A 14,708-nucleotide genomic window follows, 5' to 3' on the forward strand; every position below is an offset into this window, starting at 1 on the left:
AGACAGAGCCAGGTTTAGAGACCCTCTCCAGCCAGGAAGCAGTGTGAGAGCTCCTTTTCCACCCTTTGCAGAAACACTTGGTACCAGAGTTGAACACGAAGAACCAGCAAGTGCTACTCTCCTTAGCTCCGTGGATGAGTCCCACCAAGAGAGATGGAAGCAGAGACTTGACTTTGGCTCCTGCCCTGACATCAGCAGATTTATACAGGCAACAGGAAACACAGGGACAATGAAATCAAACTCAAAGAAAAGGTAATTTCCTCTCTAGTTCACGGCTCTCAAAAGCAACCTAAAAGCAGGGTCCTGATAGGCGTCACTTGCAGGCTGGTTCCTACACACCGGCTGGGGCAGCGGTGAGCACTCCCGGGGCCCACGGAAGACCACGAGCTCGTGTCCCTGAGAAAGCACCCTGGTCACGGACCCTGGAGGCCAAGTATGGCGCTCTCTCTCTCTCTCTCTCTCGTCTGGTCTTCCAGGGCACGGACTTCAGCAGCAGCAGGGTAAACAACGGCAAGGTTACATTTTACCCCGAGTTAATCTTGGTCCTCCACGCTCACTGTTTGCTGTAGCCGCCTCTCGTTCCTCACGCTCAGCCTAGGGGAGCCCAGCCATGGGGTTACTGGTTATCTTTCCTTCCTCCCCAAACCAATAAGTGAGAACTCCGAGCAGATACCTTCCAACTGCGTGCTGGAGAAAACTCCTGAGGCCTGAGTTTTGTTCCTGAAGGAAGAAAGGAACCGTAACTGAAGCAGACAGACCCTGGGTGCCCTGCACAGGGTGCGGGGAGCGCCTGCAGCGTTTCTGCCAAAAGGAGCACCTACAATTGTATCCAATCTTCTCACCAGGATCGCGGCGGACTGGGGAGGACATCTCCGAGGCTCACAGCTACTAAGTTTTTAAAATACAGGCCATAAAGTCTATAAAACTGTTTAGAAAAAATTTATTTGAACATATGGAAGGAAAACTTAGAGACCCCAATAAAACAGAGACGTTCCTTTCCCTACTGATGGGGGCCACGCTCACAGGTTCCCCCGACCCGTGGGGACCAAGTGCTGGGTGAGAGCTTGCCATGCCGGCGGTTCAGCCTTGCGCTCCTGGAGCCATGGGAGTGCCTTGTGCTCCTGGCGGGACACAGCCCGTCCACAAGGAGGGAGGCCAGACACGTGGACTCGCACACGCTGCTCCTCCACCAGTGCTCCGACGGCACAGGCTCAGGGCGTGTGTCCGCAGTGACACCCCAGACCACAGGTTCACAGCCCTGGCAGCTTTTAAAGATGCCCGCATCGCTCCGCAGAGGGCTGGACGTTTCCTTACATCGATCCCATCTGGACTTTTACGAATGAGACGGGTAGGAGGTGCCTGGACGGCGACATCGCAGAACTTCCGCACCGACCCGGTTCTGTGGTTCTGCAGCGAGGAGGGGCCGCCCGGCTGCCCCCCGAGCCCTCTCCTATGGATCGGTCGTCCTTTCCTGGGAAGGCTTCCTCCAACCAGGCATGGAAGGCACGGTGCCACTCAGCGGTTCGCGGGGGCCAGCCTAGCGGATGGGCCTGAACGGGAAGGTCATGCCTGAGATGAAGGTGTGCCCGGGGTGCGTGGGCAGGGCAGGGTGGGCGGCAGGGTGGGCCGGCACAGCCCCGTAGCCCAGCGGGGGTGTGTGGATGTGAGGGTAGAACCCGGGAGGGAGCGCCGCGTGCGGCGACTGCGGCACGGGGCCCGAGATCACCAGCTGGAGAAGGCTGCAAACACAAGGAGAAGGGTTAGGATGCCAACGGTGCCAATGGTGGCATCCGCCCAACCCGTGGCGCTATGGGTGGGGGGCAGGCTAGGCTGCCGTGGTGGTCCTTGCTCCTGTGCCGGAACAGACACCAAGTTTCCAGGGAGGCTGGAGGGTGGCTCATGGCTGGGTAGCAGGATGGGGGTGACCTGGAGGCAGCGGGATGTATTGACAGACTGGGGCCTGGAGAGGCGAGGGGCCGTGGTGGGAAAGCCGGGATCCTGCCGGCAGCGATGGGGAGGGAGGGAGGGGGCCTTAGTCCACAGAAGCTCCGACACAGCCTTGGCGTCTGTGGCTTGGGGACCGTGCAGGTGTGCACTGGTGTCAGCCTCACCTGTCCACACCTTCGGGGGCTGTGACTGAGGAGCCACAGCAAACAGGACAGAGGGCCACGCTTCTCCAAGTCACTCCTGGTGACCGAGTCCTAACTGAATTCCAAGCAAAGCCACACAGAAGGTGGCTTTTCACATGACCCTGACGTCCGGAGTCCTCAGGAATGGCCCCGGCCTGGACCAGCCCTCACCCACTTTCAGGGCCCCCTCCTGCCCCACTCCCCTCCCCAACCCCCTCCCACCCTGGCCTGCGCTCCGCTCTCTGTGGTTCAGCACTTCAACAGCCTCTGCCTCCAGGAAGTCCTCCCTGCTCCTGAATTCAATGTCACCTCCTATGCTGGTGCCTTCTGAGACCCCTTGAAGAGCTTCCTCTCATTAGTCTCATCCTATCTAATGCCACCCTCCCCTCTCAGCACCATCAGCAGAGCGTCCTAACTTTCTCTCCACCTCTAGCTTGTCCGGACTCAGCCTGAAATAACCAAGTCCCCCGGTTACGCCCCTTCAGGACAGAGGGCCCCTCCCCAGCCCTGCCCTCCCCCTGGATCCCCTGGCCTCTGTGCTTTGCTCTCCCAGCCTCAGCCAGGGCCGTGGCTCCGGCTGGGTCCTGTCTCTCGAGTGCGTACACTGTCCCTCCACATCACCAAACCCCGCCTGCCAGGTCCCGTTCTTGCCCACCACTTGCCCCTCAGCTTCCCGGTCCCACGAGGCCACACCTTCCCTGCATGCTGTCCTGCTTGGCCCAGCGAAAGCCCATCCCGACGGGCCACTTCACCCTTGGGAGACTGACTATGGTTGGCTGCTTCCTGGAGCTCTGAGATGAAGCAGGGGGCGGGCCTAGGTCTTTGGCAGAGTGACCCTCACTCTCTCCCACCCACCAAGTACAAAGTCTGGTACCCTGGGCCCCCAGGAGGGGCTCAGGCAGTAAACCCAGGTGTGAAGAAATCTGGTGCCTTTTAGTGGCTTGAAGCTCTTCTGACTCTCTTCACTACGTTTTAATAACTACTACGGTTTAATAACTCTGGGTAAGAAATTCAAGGAAACTAAGCAGTAAGTCCAAGGAGGGAATACACTGCGGAGGCAAAATGTAGGTCACATGCTCGTTTGAACCTGCACACCCTGCCACAGAGAGAGGGGGTTTCAGGAAGTTTCTGGTCTAGTCCAGAAGACAATTAACGCAAAAGGAACAATCAGAAATCAAAGAGGTAGTCCAAGCGACTGTGGGCCACTCTCTCCCCATGTCAGTGTCAGGCTGCCCCCGGGGGACTGGGGCCCAGGGCTGTACGTCGGAGCAGCAGCTACAGGCCCCTGGGGGGCGGGGTCCCTCGGGGCAGTTATAAGTTCCAGAGGATTCCCACGGGGACCCCTAGTTGTAACACTGAGATGATAAACAATTCATACCCTATCACATTTTAATGCCCTGAAAACATTAAACATTACATAAAAGCTGTGCACAAAGAAGGGAAAGGTTGCAAAGGGATTAGTGCGAGGAGGTGAAGAGGTGCCGCGTGCACTGGCGATGTCCTCAGACGCAGGAGACTTTCTTGGAGGGAAGAAAGGAAAGAAGGAAGGGACGGAGGGAGGGAGACAAAGGAACAGTGTGGGCTCCCGAGGGCGAGGTGGCCTCTGGACAAGCTGTCCACCCTGCCGATGTCACTTCTCAAGGTGGACCGTTTTGTTGCTCCAGAAACCCCCGTTTAACCACCCAGATGCCTGCCTGGAGCTACCTGCCCGTTAGGGCCCGACGCCAAGCTCCCGGCCCTCTGGCCGCAGCTCCTCTCCTGTCAGCCCGGGAAGTAGCATCTGGCCCATCTTCTGGCCTCAAATTAAGCCTTTGCTCAGCCTGCCACACCTGCCCCACTGCCGGGCCCCGGCAGGGCTGGTGGGTCAGGCCCTGGGCGGCTGGGAGCACACACGGTGCCGAGGGGCCCAGTGGGCTTGCTCACCCTCTGTCCGCACTGCCTGCCAACGTCAGCCCTGGAGCCCCACTATCCACCTTAAAAACCAGTGCGACCCTCTGAAGAAAGAACTTGGCTGTTTTCATTCCTGTAAACCGTGCCCAGGTGCACACAGCAGGCAGCAGGGCAGTTCTGCCTTCAAGGATAAACATCTCCTCACAGGGTGGCCACAATTACTGTTTTTAGTGGACACATAATGTTCCATCCTCCTGATGTATCACTACTAACTTACTAAGTATCCCCAAGCTATGGGATGGTTAGCTTGTTTCTGACTTTTTGCTACTGATAAGACTGCCTTTGCATGAAACATTTTTGTGCACATAGCTTTTTGCTTCTTAGCTTCAGTGAAATTAATTCGATTAAGAGAAACTCCTGTTACACAAATAACAGTAAAAGTCACAGTAGCTAACACTTCTTAGGTTATTTACATGTCAAGTACCATTCTAAGTGCTTTCTATGTTTTTACTCAATTAATCCTCACAAAACTCCTATGAGGGGAGCAGGGCGGGGGAGGCAGGGGGACCTGAGGCAGGTACTACTGTTTTCTTGATTTTATAGAGAAAACAAGGATAGTGGGAACTTGTCCAAGGTCTTACAGATAGGAAGTAGTGAGGGTGGAATTCTCACCAGAAGCTGTTAGGACCACACAGTTCCTGCTTTTCACCACTATTACCACTGCTTCCCCCCACATTAGGACAATAACGACCACTTACGGAGAGACTCCCGTGTGCTGTGGACAAACAACTTTGCAAACACCACCTCATTTACACCTCACTACAACCCTGGGAGGCAGGTGAATTACGGTCCCCATTTTACAAGGGGGGAAGCCAAGGCAAAAGAGTCAGCCCCGGCATCACAGCAAACCACAGACAGAACCACGCTCAGAACCCGGTCTGTGCCACCCGAGACCAAGGCGCTGGCCTAACGGACACAGTACTTCCGTGAGGGCTGTGCGATCAATGTCGCCACAGCACATGCCATCACCACGACCCACACGCACGCTGACTTAGTGAGCAGTAAAGGCCCCCGAGTTCGCTCCGGCTTCTCCCTTGACGCCCAGAAGGACGGCCACTTTTCTTACCTCGTTGATGGACTCCCTGCTTGGGTCTCCTCTCCTGTGTTATGCTATCACATCCATTCCCCCACTTACTGTCAGGTTCTGGGGGGCCCCTTATTCACAGACGCTCTAGACCCTGCAAACCAACTCTCCCCAAGAAGCCAGGACAAGGGGTCCGCCCTGCCTTGCACCCCACCATTCCCTCACCCACCCCCGCCCCCGCCCAGCTAGAAGTCTTGGGAGGATACTTACTTATTATGGGGCAGCCGGGAGCACAAGGTTCTCAGGTCATCTGAAATGAAGGAGACACAAAATTAAGGAACGGCCTGGAGATGACGAGGTGAGAGGTTTGCTAATGTTCAAGGATGCGAGCGAGACAGTAACAGTACCTCATGCTCACCTTCCTAGCACCATTTAGAAGCGGGGCTCTCTTTTTCTTCCATTTTTGCTTTAACACACGCCCTCAACAGAAGACATCACTTAGGAAAGGGGGCAGCTCTACTGGTAATTTGTCAGATGGCTGGGAAAAGGCCCAGAGACAACAGATCAGACGCCCAAGGCTAAGAGCAAGATAACAGGGAAACCCATCTCCAGGGACGACTGCATGGGCCTCAGGCAACGTCTGTGAGCCAGCAGTCAAAGAGCAAACAGAAGTGTGTCATTAGCATCAGATCATTCTTCTGGGCGAGTTCAAGCACTGAAATGCAGAATTAAGGAGCCCTCTGAACAGGTGATGGAATGGTTCCTGCACTTAAACAGGTGCATTTCATTGTACGTAAATTATGCTGCAATGCAGAAGAACTGCAGAAAAAGAAAAGATTCCCTAAGAGGAAGGAGATTAAGCCATTATTACCTGTGCTCTGGAGGCATCCCCAGGCCTGGGCAAATCAGCCAGGAGACACCCAGATGCCACGGCCACGGGATTCTACCTGGGCACGTCCTGCAACTTCCGCCCACCTACCCTGCGTTCACTGAGAGGAAAGAAGTCCTAAAAGCGGAAAACAGCCCTTGTCCAGGAGCCCCGATTTTCTTTCCGGCGGGTGGTGGTGACCCACCCCCGGGAGGCCTGGGCAGGCAGTCACCCACCTCTCGTGCACAGCAGGGCTCCAGAGGCCATGGCCACCTGCAGAGCCTGTGCCAGCCGGTCCAGGGAGAGCTCGATCTCCTGGGAGGCGTTGAGGGGGTTCAGTTCATCCGCCAATCTGTTGATCTCCTCCACCAGCGGGACCATGTGGTCAAACAGGATGAGCCCCAGGCGGCCGTACAGGTTCTTCTCAGTCAAGTGCACCTGGAGCATCATGAGGACCTGCAGGACGCTGAGGTGGAGCTTTGAGTACAAGAGGTGGGAATCTCTGTCCGTCCCCCCCGAGTCCTTGGTGACTTTGGCAGTGACGGGGCCATTGGCTAAGGGGGGCTTCTTCTTCCTTTTATAAGCCAGAGGGGCCTTCACACACCAGCGGATCAATCCAGTGAGCGGGGTGAGCTCTAAAAATCCTATTGGGAGATTGGCTGCGATCGGAGTATTTAAAAAAGTGATGAGAATCAACCTCGGGTCCTCAAAAATCCAGTTGACAATCATCTCAAGCAAGTCCAACGGTGGGATGAGATCGTCTGCAAAACAAAGTCAGAAGGGTCTTCAGCCCCACAGACAGGAGACAGGGACAGACAGACCTTCAAGCTCACAGTACTCATCAACCGACATCCGGACGACACACCTCTGTCCTCACCTACCCTCTGTCTCCTTTCCTGGAACGTCCCCTCCGAGAGGGCTGGGCTCTCATCCGACTTAGGAAGGCCTGGCCATGGTTGGGCTCAACACATTAAACCAACAATTCCCTAGAACTCCATGATGCCTTGTGATCCTGTGTGTCAATTTAAATAAAAGTCCACTATCTATGTCCAGAGCTACCACCACCACACTTCATCCCTTCCCTTGTGAGTAGGTTTCATCCCTGTGTTTGGTGTCCCCTCAGTGGTACGGTGACAGCTACGGGGGCTGTCAGGGAGCAGCTCAAAGTCCAGACAACGATCTGTCCGCTGCCAGGAGCCATCCCAGCCCCAAACCTGGAACCTCTAAGCAAGGCCTGGCCTCCTGTGAGTCCTGAGATCTAGTACATTCTATGGCAAGACAGAGAACAGTAACTTTAAAGACAAAAGTTGATATTTATTCTGAGTTTAAGAATAAACTAAGTCCTACCACAGATGAACTCACTTAATCCTCAAACAAACCACCTATTATATAAAGGATGAGGAAACTGAGGCACAGAGATGTTAAATCATTTTCTCCAGACTCATTAAAACTACGTGGTGGGCCCAGACCCGACCCCAGGTGGCCCAGCTCTTACCACTAGGCTACACCGCCCATCCTGGGGTCAGCGGACACTGCCCTTAGGCTGTGTGTGCGTGGGAGCGGGTCCCCAGCCTCCTGCCTCTGGGGCTGTGCACACCTCAGCTCATGAAGCTGGGGATGACGGAGCCCCTTCCGGGCTGCTGAGGTCCAGAGCCAAGCATGAGAAGAGAGACTGAGGAGCAGAGCGAGCCCCGTGTTGGTGTGAAGTCTCCAACTGCTCTTCCTCAGGAGACACCGGCCTTTCCCCTGGGACTGTCTACTGCTTGCGGGCTGACCCACGCCCTTCCCTTCTGCTACGAAATGACGGTGACAAGAGGGAGTTGTCGTCTACGACATTTACTTGGCAAAATAAACAGTGGTGACCCTGTGTCCGGCCCCTTGACTCCCCGAAGCATTTCTGTCTGGGACACGCCAGTCTCAGGCCCGCTCCTCCAGCAACCCAGCCCCTCCCCCGCCCGACACACGTCTAGCTGGGGCATCTCCGGAGCCTGAAGGTGGCATATGCACACATGCTGTGTACACGTGTGCTCGGTGAGTACACGTGAGCGTGTGTACCTGCGTGAATAATCTCCACAACCTTTGTATGCAGAGACCCAGGTTCCCTGTGACAATGGGGCAAGAGGGTGTTCTGTTCGGTTAGGTAAGCCCCTTCCGTTTCACAGCTTCGGAGGCACAGACGCCCGCCAGCCACAGTACCAAGAGCAGCGGCAAGCACCCTGCTGCCAGCGGACTCAGGCCCACCCTCTGGGCCACCACTATGGAGCCAGGGATGTCCGTATCTCCAACCTCATCCAATTGTACATAGAAATACATAGCTCTCTCTCTGTCAATCCTACCTCGACAGAGTGGTTTAAAAAAAAGACTTGACATGTCAGACTGGCAAACTGACTTAAGAGAAAAATACCACGTCTCATGTCCATCCTAGAACGTTAGTGGTATTTTCTGAACATTATTTCCTTCTCCATATGTTAATGAATCCATTCCCAATGTTAAGGCCAATTTCTGTCCTTGTCACCCTGGAATAACCATGACTTGAAAGAGCAACTACGATGCTGCAAATCCTTCCTCTGGGAACACAAAAGGCCTAAACACCGTGCCTAGCTATCAAGAGCTCTTGAGAAGCCTCTTAGGAGAGCGCCAGGGAAGACTCCACCCCAGCAGCGGGGCGCCCACAAGCCCTGCCACCCATCCCAGCGAGCGGCACGCAGCGATGAAAGCAAGTATGCAATTACACGCGGGTATGACACGCACTTAAACGTTCACGGTAGGTCCATGCGAACTTTCTCAAGAGAACTAAAACGTCTAACGGCAAGGAAGAGAGTTACAAATAAAAGGAGAATCAAATACAATCAGGGTGCTGGCAGGAGACCAATGCTGGACTGAACAAAAGTGGAGAATGCTGCTAAGGCTTTCCAGCAGCTGGGTTCGCTATTAGACCAGGAGAAGAAAGAGGCTACCTGCCAGCCCTCTGAGCGGCCAGAGCTGAGGGCAGAGGAGGAACCTGAACTAGAACAGCGGGCTTCGGGTCTGCCTCTGCAGAGAAAGCTGTTCACGAGGGCGAGGCCTGTACCTTCCGCAGATGCAAAGCGAGGGCAGCAGCCCTAGCCAGGGGCCGCGAGGGCTGTGGGGGTCATTCAAGGACACAGATGTAGAAGGACTCAGTGCTTGTCAATCCATGTTCCTTGGAACCCACTCCTGGGGGAGGAAAGTGGGCAGCAGGGCCCAGTGGGTGGGGTCTGAGACCCCTGCCACAATTCAACCAGAGCTGGTCAACTTCTCTTGGTTTTCTTTATGGGGGGGTCCAGAGGGCTCTGCTGCTGGACAGGGACAACGGCCGTGGGCTTCTCCCAGCTGAAGTCAAATGCCATCTAATGGCCTCCCTGAGGCCCTCTCCTGGTACCTTGCTAAGGAAGTCTCAGAACATCACCCACAGGCCAACAGACACGCTTGCCTCCCGGCGCAAGAAGGACACATCACGGCCTGGGTAATATTGTTGCCACAAATGTTTAACTTGAACCTTTCATAAGGAAACAGACAAAACTAAATTGAGGGACATTTTGCAAAACAACAGGCCTGAGCTCTCAAAAAATGTCAATATCATAGAGATTTTTTTAAAGGCTGGGAACTGTTTTATTTTTGTTTTTAACATCTTTATTGGAGTATAATTGCTTTACAATGGTGTGTTAGTTTCTGCTGTATAACAAAGTGAATCAGCTGTATGTATACACATATCCCCATATCTCCTTACTCTTGCATCTCCCTCCCACCCTCCCTATCCCACCCCTCTAGGTGGTCACAAAGCACCGAGCTGATCTCCCTGTGTTATATGGCTGCTTCCCACTAGCTATCTGTTTTACATTTGGTAGTGCATATACGTCCATGCCACTCTCTCACTTCGTCCCAGCTTCCCCTTCCCCCTCCCCGTGTCCTCAATTCCATTCTCTATGTCTGTGTGGGAACTATTTTAAAAGGACCAAAGTGACGTAACAACCATGTATGAGCCTTGACTGGATCCCGAATTCTCCTGGTCCCTCAAAAGGGGGGAAAAAGGCTATAAAAGACATTATTGAGACGATCAAGGAAATCTGAACAACGGCTAAATATATGCGATAAAAGTATTCTGTCAGTATTTAATTTCTTACATGTGATAATGGTATCATGTTTGTGTAAGGGAACGTTCTTGTTCTTAGATACACATTTAAGTACTTGGTACCTGACACTGGCAACAAGCTCAAGGGTTCAGGAAAAAAATACTTGTGAGTGTGTATGTGGAGAGAAGGGGAAAGAAAGAGAGAGCAAAAGGAAAAGAGAAAAAAAAGAATATATGGCAAATGTTAATAACTGGTGAACCTCGGTAAGAGATACACAAACCTTTGTTGTAACATTCTTGCAGCTTTCCTGAAGTTTTGCAATTTTTCAAAATAAAAAGTCGGGAATAAAAAAGCAAGGCATGGGGACTTGCCCGGTGGCCCACTGGTTAGGATGCTGTGCTTCCAATGCAGGGACCACAGGTTCAGTCCCTGCTTGGGGAACTAAGACCACACATGCTGAGTGGTGTGTTCCACAAAAAAAAAAAAAAAAAAAAAAAAAAAAAAGCAGGTCATGTCTGGAGAGAAAGCCACATCTGTCCCAGACACCAGACCCTTCCTTATTAGCTGTCTACCACCCGGACCATTCTGAGTCAGGCAAATGGGACTCACTAAGGAAAGTTCCCTGTTAGCAAATTCCAGAGGTGCAGGTGGCCCATCCCTTTAGCTTTCAGCCTGAAATAAAATACACATTTCAGAGAGAGAGGGAAAAAAAAAAAAAGGCCATCCGCCGGCTGGGTGTTCAGTGCAAATACAACTAGCAATCGGCCGAAGCCTCCTTAAGGGTAACAATCTGCTTAAAGTTTACCTGACGACAGGTCATACAGCGCAGTGACTGAGGTTATGAACTGGCAGCAGAAGCGAGGGCTGGCACTGAATATCTGCTTCAGCGTCTGAACGGATCCCGGCACCAGACAGCAGTAGTCATCCACGAGGGCCCTGGCTAACCGCACACAGTAGACCACAGGCGTCCGCTGGAAAGAAGCCACAGTCCACGTAACTACAGGTGTCGTGAGCCAGAAGACTAGCAACTATGTACACGTGGTGAAGATCAGAACTGGCAGAACGCCTTCCAAGAGGGGAAGAAGACGTTAACAGCTTACTTTGAAGCAGAGATGGGCAAATGAAAGCCCACAGACCAAATCCACCCTGCCACCTCTTTCTGTAAATAAAGTTTTATTTAAACACAGCCCTGCTCATGTGTTTGCTATTGTCTCAGGCTGCTCCTGCACTACAAGGGCACAGCTGAGTAGGGGTGACAGAGATCATATGACCCGAGGGACTTCCCTGGTGGTCCAGTGGCTAAGACTCCACGCTCCCAATACAGGGGGCCCGGGTTCGATCCCTGGTCAGGGAACCAGATCCTGCATGCCGCAACTAAAGATCCCGCATGCAGCAACTAAGGCCCGGAGCAGCCAAATAAACAAATATTTTTTTAAAAAAGAGAGAGATTATATGACCCGAAAAGCCTAAAATGTTTACTATCTTGCCCTTTACGTGAAAGGCCTGCCGACCTTTGAAGTTTACTTCAGAAAAAATCATTCCTGACTTCAAGTGAGGAAACGACAATTTTTGTAACCCTACAGGTGAGACTCCAAAGGTAAAAATTAACAGTTGCTACCACTTTGATGTGACTTAGGAGAGTCTGTGAACTATCACATGATTTAGAGCAGTACTTTCTCAAATTTTCCTACAGTCCTTTCCTATTACGGATTCCGTTAATATGTTTGAACCCTACATCACCACCCTCCCGTCTTTTTCCTTCCCACTCAGATGCCCATCTGTAGCCACATTTAACCATTGTTCAGGATGCTACAGTTTCAGGGCTACAACACAGCCTGCAGGGCAAACTGCAAGGAGGCATTAGGCCAGATTGTTCATTCACGCACCAAACCAGCCATCTCCACCCTTTTCTCTGGAGGAAGCTGCAGCCCTACACCCCAGTGTGGCAAACCCTGACCCAAGCCACAAGACCCTTTCCTGTTGTTAACATCTGCTTTCACTTTGCCAAAATGCCAGCGCAACAGCACCATGAGAGATAAATGGAAAATTATATGAGGAATTTCAAGATGCTAAACTTGACTTCATCAGGTTGTCAAGGGATAGAGGTAATCTTGACATTAAATACAACACCCAAGATTTATTCAGGTGTCCCAGAAATCAGAATGGTGGCCATTAAGGTACAGATTCCCTTGAGATTTACCTGTGTATTACAAAGAACACAATATATTTTTACTAGCCAAATTTTAAAGATAAATAAGACCACAGGAAAAACTTTTAAATAAATTGAAAAAAACCCAAATGATGTCAAGTCCTTGGGAATGAAGCAGGTTTGAAAAACTGAATGTAGTAAATTTTGCTAGCTTAGCTGAGGATGTTAATCAAAAATTTGAGTTAATAACTACTCTAAGTGGATTATGAATTTTTCAACAACTCTGAGTAACGAAAAAGCAAAACAGAATAGATCTTCCAAAAAACTATCTAACACGAAGTCTACTATGAAAATACTTTTTTTTTTTTTTTTAGATATTTAAAAACACTATAGAAGGCTCCTATGTCCATATCCATTAGAAGAGCCATCAGCTTTGAAATGGCACCCCGGAACAACTCCAATGTTTACTGATCTAACTATAAAAAACAAGCAAACATTGCCACAGTTTGACACATAGTGACCTTAAAAAAAAAAAGAATCCAATCTTTGAGACTGCATGCATAGCTGTTTTCAAAATCCTACCTTGTTTTCAACTAAGAAAAATTAACTTTCACTTATTCTGAAGATGGAGCCTTCATTTACCGTTACAAACTACTGTTTTCTCAAGAATGGTGATCACCTGTATATACAAGTGTGGGGTATCAGCATACAGGGCAGGAACATCAAGAAGATAACATATGGAAAAGACCTCTCTAGAAATCCAATTAAATTAAACTTCCTGACACGAAACACCTCTTCAGAGACTCTCAGAGATGCTATCTCTAGAGACGTACCTGGAGCCAGGAGGCTGCACATTCCAACACTGGGATTCGACACACAGCCACTGCCATGGAGACCAGCTTTCCCAACAAGCTCATTCGGCTGTCATCGGCTTTGTTCCCTTGGGGGCTGAAAAGGGATGAGAAAATAATCTGCCGGACAGAGTCCTTGGTTTGCTCCTGGAAATAACTGCACATGATTTCAAGAAGTTGGAGCTCCTGAAGTGAATTCAATCTCTGTAAAACAAATCCAGGAGAAGCGATGAGAAATTTGGCCTATTAATTTCACACAGTGAGAAAACACAAAACACTGGTTTCACCAGGGAACTTTTCACCTCCCTAAAGCCCGGGTCCCACGGAGAACTCTCTACTGTTAATCTCGAGAAATACCATTCTACGTCATTATGCATCACCCTAGGGGGCTCAGGGTGACCTACAGCGGTTTGAGATTCTCGGTAACAGGCCTTTAAAGTCTCTTCCTTTAACACCATTGAGACATGGTTGTCACAAGCCCCGCAAAACGGGCATTTTGGCTGCTGCTGAAGGAGCAAGGCCAAGGGTGAGGACGGAGCCCCCGATCCGAAGAGCGTTTGTGGTCTGGCCGACGCTTGTCACCGAGAAGGAAAAAGGAGCCGGAGTTTACTTATCGGGGACGCGGCAGCCGAACGCCCGGCGCACCTTGGGCTGCGCGCCGCGCTCCTTGGGCACCTGGAACACGAACTCCTCGAGCAGCTCCACAGGGCCCTTGTCCACGATGGGCAGCGGCGCGCTCTGCAGCTGGCTGCTGAAGTAGATGTCCAGGTGGTACAGCACCTCCTTGGCGGCGCTGAGCGCGTCGCGGCGCAGGAGCGAGTGGCGGATGTCGCTCATGGTGCCACCTCTGCGGCCGGGGCGCCGGGAGCGCGGCGGGACTTCCGCCCCGGGCCCCGCGGACGCGCCCGCCGCTGCCGAGACAAAGAGGCCGCGAGTCGGCCTCCGCCCGCCGACCCTGGGCCTGGGCCGCGGCGCCCGCCCGCTCCCCGCTCCCCGTTCGGGCCCGCTCAGGGGGCCACCGCCGCCGCCGGCGGCCAGCGGGCGCCCCGGGTGTGCGACTCCGGCGCCACCAAGAGCCCTGGGAACCCGATGCCGCGGAGTCGAAAGGCGGCAGATGCCGATCGCGGCAACGGCGGCCCGCAAGGGCCAAGCGCAGGCGGTGGCGAGGGCCCGCCCCCTGAGGGCGCCCCCTGGCGGCTCGGCCCGCGGGCGCGGAAGGGCCCCGCCCCTGAACCCCGCCCCTGGGCCCCGCGACCGCCGAGCGGGTCTCGAGCTGCCGAGCTGGGGGCCACATCCACCAGAGAACGCAATCTAGGTCTTGTGCGCGCCCCCCAGCCCCGCAAGGCCCGCCCGGAGCTCCCCTTGCTTTCTCTGCGCGGCGTTCAAAGCCTACACATGTGATTTCATGGAGCTTTTCCAAGGATAGGGTGGTGGTGCAGGGCCGTGGCTCAGGCCCCAGCCGTTCATCTTTAACGCTATATCTAGTCCGAACTCGGGGCTGCGACGACAAATGATGCCTGCCTGCCTGCGAGTCCTTATTCCCCAGCCCCCTCCAGATGGGCCCCGCCTAGCCTGGGAGGGCCATAGGAATCATGTCTCCTGCGCCTGACTACTACGACCTCAAAACCCTCAGCACTTTCTGTGAA

The 14,708-nt window shown here is 52.9% G+C and overlaps 1 protein-coding gene across 3 annotated transcripts; it reads right to left on the reverse strand.

The window, feature by feature from the left end:
- Nucleotides 1-923: 923 nt before the first annotated feature.
- On the reverse strand, nucleotides 924-14,173 carry INTS15 (integrator complex subunit 15). 3 transcript variants are annotated; one of them, XM_030846036.3, is made up of 6 exons: nucleotides 13,708-14,173; nucleotides 13,045-13,266; nucleotides 10,868-11,033; nucleotides 6,208-6,732; nucleotides 5,374-5,413; nucleotides 924-1,739 (listed from the first exon to the last, which is right to left on the reverse strand). In XM_030846036.3, exons 1-6 carry the CDS (start codon nucleotides 13,897-13,899, stop codon nucleotides 1,538-1,540), a joined length of 1,347 nt encoding a protein of 448 aa, XP_030701896.1. In that variant the 5' UTR covers nucleotides 13,900-14,173; the 3' UTR covers nucleotides 924-1,537. The 3 variants fall into 3 exon arrangements, with proteins under 3 accessions (XP_030701896.1, XP_030701899.1, XP_030701898.1); XM_030846039.3 differs by having other exon boundaries at nucleotides 924-1,550; nucleotides 13,708-14,172; XM_030846038.3 differs by lacking the exon at nucleotides 13,708-14,173 and adding an exon at nucleotides 13,467-13,690.
- Between the last annotated feature and the right edge of the window lie 535 nt (nucleotides 14,174-14,708).

The sequence above is a fragment of the Globicephala melas genome, chromosome 15, assembly GCF_963455315.2.
Source record: "Globicephala melas chromosome 15, mGloMel1.2, whole genome shotgun sequence".
In the NCBI taxonomy this organism is placed as follows: Eukaryota; Metazoa; Chordata; class Mammalia; order Artiodactyla; family Delphinidae; genus Globicephala; species Globicephala melas.